The 6,000-nt window shown below is 35.4% G+C and overlaps 1 protein-coding gene across 1 annotated transcript; it reads right to left on the bottom strand.

The window, feature by feature from the left end:
* Nucleotides 1-1,449: 1,449 nt before the first annotated feature.
* Nucleotides 1,450-5,942, bottom strand: LOC108969805. The gene is made up of 7 exons (XM_018934742.1): nt 5,633-5,942; nt 3,227-5,459; nt 3,015-3,168; nt 2,829-2,953; nt 2,662-2,764; nt 2,285-2,595; nt 1,450-2,233 (listed from the first exon to the last, which is right to left on the bottom strand). Exons 1-7 carry the CDS (start codon nt 5,691-5,693, stop codon nt 2,119-2,121), a joined length of 3,102 nt encoding a protein of 1,033 aa, XP_018790287.1. The 5' UTR covers nt 5,694-5,942; the 3' UTR covers nt 1,450-2,118.
* Nucleotides 5,943-6,000: the final 58 nt, after the last annotated feature.

Below are 6,000 nucleotides of genomic sequence, written 5' to 3'. Positions count from 1 at the left end.
TGATTAGTTAATTTCAAAATTGAAAGTAGAATTCGCGAATATCAGTGATCTGAGACGATTTCTTAAACAACCAATACCATTACACGTACCAGCTCAAACAAAAAAGAGCTTATAGTGTTGTAGTTAAAAATGTACACGAGTCAACTGAGGTTAGTGATATAAAAACTGAGCTAGACAAAATAGGGCATAAAGTAAGGAATATCGTTAATATTCAAAGTCGTCAAACAAAGCAATCTTTGCCAATGTTTATTATTGAACCCWGATTAGATTAGATAGATAAACAAGTATTGCGCCGCAAACTTAGGTCTATGTTGCCTTCTCCTAAGTCAAAAAGTCTCACCTAGCCCCAGCGATGTGATCTCTATTTGGAAACGTGGATCCAAGGGCCTTTATGCTGCGCCTATAGACTGCTATGCAGTCAATTAGCAGGTGTTCTGGAGGTTCAGTCTTGGGCCCAATAATAACAACAAAACAATATATGATTTGAAGCACATTAATAATGCTCGGGTAGTGAGTGTGATAGTTATCGCTKTCAAAAAATGTTACATAAACTCACCAGCGAAACATAAAAGCTGTAATGTATATCAAAAACTTGTACAACAGAACAATTGAATTCAAAGCCAAAAACCTCATAAATCGAAAGTACATTTACTCAACAAATTTGCACTCATTCAGATCATAGTGTCGATTCCAATGAAACAAGAAGAAACTCAACATCTGCTGGAGTGCTAAAAAGTTATGAGGTTAACACTTTGCAAAAAATGTAAATGCTTCTTAGTAAAAAACTTCAATCATTTATTTTTTTATGTTGGTGATACCAATCAAACTTCGACTGATAATCATGATACCAAAAAATAGTTGGGTTAATCTGAAGTGGAATTGCTACTTCAGTTCAACCGAGTATCCAAAGAGATATATGGTATACAGCTGGCACTATTTTTAAATCAAATATAGAAATTATTAAAGACTACCAGTCAATGATAATGTACATAAAGATCGTACGAGCGCTACGTAACAGAAGAAGCTAATAAGAAACTAAACTTAATAATCATTGTAATGCTCTATCCAGTATGTTTATTAGGTAATAGTCAAGAAACTCGATGACTCGAAAGGTATCATTTAGATTGACTTTTAGAAATTGRAAATATACACGAACCAATATAAAACTGTATATATTAAAAATCGATTTTAATGAAATAATAGTTAATATTTCTTGTTTCATATAATTATTTCTTCAATCTTGCTGAATGTTATTAAGATAGATTGCAATAAAATAAAAATAAAAAAAATGTTTCCTCCATATRTTTCACCCAAATATCTCTTCACTAGTGGTAACAATTTCAGAGTTGTAAGCAACACACAATGCATGATAAATCCATTTCATGTATTTATATTAAATCTATTAATCTATTCTATGGATGAGCCATATTTAATAATTCGAAAGAAATGTTTGATGCATGATCACAACAGTGCATTTATAGCATGTTATTGATTTAGTTTATTGGATTTTTAAAATAATTATACATCAAATGCACTTAAATCCAATACATAGCACATAATATTCATATACATACATATATTGCAGCCACGAGTGTTTCGAGGATAATTATGTGTGACATTTTTATATTCCAGAATTATTTTTTTTTGCTAGATTTGTTTTAATGTTGTAATAATTTTGATATTTTTTTTGTTTTTGCTTCTTTTGTAGAAGATATTAGATATAATATTTTGTAGAAACAAAATTACACGTGCACCTCAAATATGTAATTTATATATCCTTTGAAATTTTGATGCCATCGAAACAAAAAAAAACTAGAATTTAGACAACTCTAAGATAATAGGTTATAACTAAAAGAAAATACAYATATATAATATATATGTATAGAAGTTGACGCATGCATTTCAAATGCACTTGTTAATATGTACACATGTGTGCACATAACAGAGTTTRATTAAAATTATTCTGTGGTCATATAATGCAATAATGCATATTTACAGTTAAAATATATTTTTGTTCCATCTAACTAAGAAATGAAATAATAAAAAGTTGTACGTTTGAAAGAGAAACATTAAGAGATTAATATAGGAAAGCTTAAAACTAATCCAAACTATATTGAATCAATTGCGACGTGTACGTCGACGTGATGCGTTCGAGTAAGAAGATGCCGAATTTCCGGGATTTGGATGTTGGCCGCTATACAAGCTGTCAAGAAACTCGTGTAATGATGCCTCACTAAAATTTTAATCGTAAATATATGAAATCATAAAATTTACTTCGAATTACCTCGTTGGAATATTACGCTTGAACTTTCCACTGCCATTCCGATCATTATGCGGCCCTGGCTGTTGAGAATACGGTTGCTGCGGAGTTTGGTGATTCGGCGAATTAGTGGTTGGTTGTTGCTGTTGTTGTTGTTGTTGTTGTTGCGCACCGCGTACAATGCGGTATTGCACCATATGAGAATTAGGTTCCAAATGTGAAAGAGCCCCTTTTTGACAGTTCGCCCATTCCGTAATATCGTAGACTTTACCCTCCATGAGTGCCAGGTATCTCCATCGTAGCCCCAGCATGCTGGTTTCTGCCCAAATATCTCCCTAATTGGTGTATACGATAAAAATTGTTATTGGTATATACATACAAATTTGTTTTCTCAATATTACTTCTCTGGCAGAATGGCGAATTTTGCAGGAAGCGCATTCTCTAGCAGCGTAGTGTGGCCGTTCCGTTATTCGACGGGGATGTCTTAAGCCGCAAGTACTACACCTGAAAATATGTATTTATTTATTTTCTTTTTTTAAATAAAATAGATTTCGTTAACACTTTGCACCTTATCGTATTGGCAGCTTCGCTTATTTTTGTTTGTAATTGTGATAACAAATCGTGCAGCTCAGTCCATGCTTTTTCAGCGTGTAAAGCTTCAGCTAGACTCTGGTCATAGGCAAGACGTTTTTCCTAAAATATATATTATTAGCGCAATTAAATTATTTATACACTACTCTCATATATATCTCACGGGCTCTCCAATTAATTCAAATGCTCGTTGAAGCACTTTAAAAGCTTCTTCAGCGCCGGCTTGTTTATTCTTATCCGGATGTACTAAAACAGCAATTTTTTTGTAGTGTTTACGTATCTGTTCCTGTGAACAATCAGGCGGTACTCCCAGTATGCTACAAACATTACATTTCAAACATTAAAACAAACAAACTAATTACACTTAAAACTTACCTATATGCATCTTTTCCTTTACAATTAAGTAGAGAATACATGGCCTCCTCACCTGTCTGTGGCAGTCGTCCACTCTTCATACTTTCCTTTGCCATTTCAGGCGATTTCTTTTGGCAGAAACTTCGCCAGAAGGCCCATTGCGAGTTCTTTTGAAAGCGTGCATCAAATCGTCTCCAATAACTTTTCAGCCAAACGTTAGGTTTATTGGAGTTTTGTTTAAAATCTTTTCGTAACTGTTGTGCATACAGAAAGCAACATTCACCAGCGTGCACCAAACGATCATATGCCACACTACAGCCAAGCACCACAATATCATATATCAAATAGAACAACCAAGTCAATATCTTTATAGTATATTCCAGCCATGTATAAAGAAATTTTTTCGCTAATTCATAGTTTCTATTCGTTGACCCTGCCGAAGAGTTGTAATACGAGGAGTTTGTGTTTCGGCTGCGTTTTGATGAATATGAATAGGAGGAATTCGAGTTAGTATTGGCATAACGTGTTCGTGATTGATTTACGTTGAACGGGGATGTGTTAGAATTGTTGTAGAATGAAGWTTTGTTTGATTTCCTTATATTTGTAGTAGATGAATTAGAGTGATTTGAGCCGGTACCAAAACCGTTATTATTTGGCCTAGAAGCACGTTCTCCATTTTCATTGCTTTTTGCCGTAACATTGTAATAACCATTGAAGTCTTTGTCACCATTAAAAGAATTCGATTTTAGATTCTTGTTGATATTTATCTCGATTTTATTGGTTTCGACTTCGTTGCGTCGATGATTGTTGCGTTTTTTATTCATGTTGTTGTTGCTTTTATTAAAACCAGTAGGATTTACGCTTGTTTCTGAGATGTTTATCTTTAAGTTCCCCCTCTGCCCAGCCTTGCTTTGAGTATTATTATTGATACTGATATTGTTTGATGTCGAATTGGCGCTTACAGTAATGCTGCTTTGATTTATCCGCTTCGTGTTTTTAGATACACCACCAGTTTGAAATTGCTGTAAATTTTCTTTGTTTTCATGCGTTGGAGATTTTTTGCTTGAGCGCCCTCCTGTCTCATCTTCAAAACTTATTTGCCTTTTAGTTACCCCTACATTTCCCGAAGCGTTATCTACACTGTTCTTCATATCTCCTCCTTTCCGTTCCGCAGCTATGTTTTTTCCACTTCTTCCGGCTTGTGTTTGCCTATAATTGTGCTGTAACTGTGTTGTATCAGATTGGTTATTTACTTTGCTGAGAACATCTGAATAGGACATCCGCATCGGTTTTACTTCGGCAACAATTCGCTTCTTCACTTCAGGAGCAATTAGATTGGTTGGCGATATTGAAACGGAAATAGTTGATGTTGGTGTGAGAGCTTCTTTGGAATTGCGGTTTTCATTATCCAAAGTGTYTGTCTCTGGAACAGTTCCCGATACTGGCGTTGATTGCGATTGAATAGCGGTTGAAGAAATCGAAAATTCTATTGACTCTTCAACTAAATCAGGATTGTTGGATATAATTTGTTCACTTCCAATACTTGTTATTTCTTGCTCAATGGCAGTGTTATATGTTTCTGAATTCAATGCATTTTGTGATTGCATTGGAAATTGTTGAATGGGTGCACCAGTTACTTTCGGTGACCAATTATGTACAAGATTATTTATTATCATATTGGCGGATGCGGTATTAGCACCTTGCTGACAAATAGGTTCTTCATGATTATTCACCATAAATATGGGTGTGTGTTGCGTCAATTGTAAAGTTCCAGTTTTAATATCTGGTCGATTCAGCGTAGGCTGGTTGTCTGGTGTTGGCATCAAGGTAGTGCTTGAGAATAGCTCATAGCTATTAAAGTATTGAGGAGTTGGGGGCTGTGCCTGCGATTGATGTATGTGGAACGCTGGTTGAGGCTGCTGTTGATATTGCGATTGGGGAGCCTGCTGTGGAGACTGTCCGTGATATAAAGCATTGGCTTCGTTGGCTAATGCTGCATTAGTTGCATTTTCTTGGCAGTGATACACTTTTAAAAAGTTTCCATGACCAACTGGAAGCACTGAGTAAGTTTCCGGTTGCCCAGGTTGTGAGGAGTACAAATTATAGTAACACTCATTGTAGTGTTGGAATTGATGCTGTTGTTGCTGTGTTTGTGATGCGGGTGACATATATGGAGGACCCATTAAAAGTGTTTGTGGTTGAGCTGCTGCCTGGTTCATACGTTGCGCTAACAATTGCGACGTTATCTCCACACCAAAGATGTGTATAAGAGACAGTAGTAACACTCATTGTAGTGTTGGAATTGATGCTGTTGTTGCTGTGTTTGTGATGCGGGTGACATATATGGAGGACCCATTAAAAGTGTTTGTGGTTGAGCTGCTGCCTGGTTCATACGTTGCGCTAACAATTGCGACGTYATCTCCACACCAACAGTATTGGGCACAGAACAGTATGCCTCCTCGCTATAAGATCCGTCGTGGGTAGACATTTCAGACTTCACAAAACTTGTTCAACTTTTATTTGCTGAAATGTGAAGCGCGTTGTGACGAGATTGCATGCATTTAAAACAGTTCTATTTGTTGCACAATATTACAAGTTTAAGTATTCATATGTATATGAAAATAATATTGACAAAGTCACAATTACAGCAGGAAATTTTTTATAAATGGAATAGAACGGTTAAAAATAAATCCCCCAATAACAAATTTTTATTGTTGTACCAACTGAAAATTCTTTACTTTTAACCAATTGGAATTCATATATCCGTAGATTGTCATGTAGAGTAGGTAAAATGT

Source organism: Bactrocera latifrons, unplaced genomic scaffold (genome assembly GCF_001853355.1).
Source record: "Bactrocera latifrons isolate USDA-ARS-PBARC rearing strain unplaced genomic scaffold, ASM185335v1 scaffold_266, whole genome shotgun sequence".
NCBI lineage: Eukaryota > Metazoa > Arthropoda > Insecta > Diptera > Tephritidae > Bactrocera > Bactrocera latifrons.
This window is presented reverse-complemented; position numbering and strand designations above follow the sequence as displayed.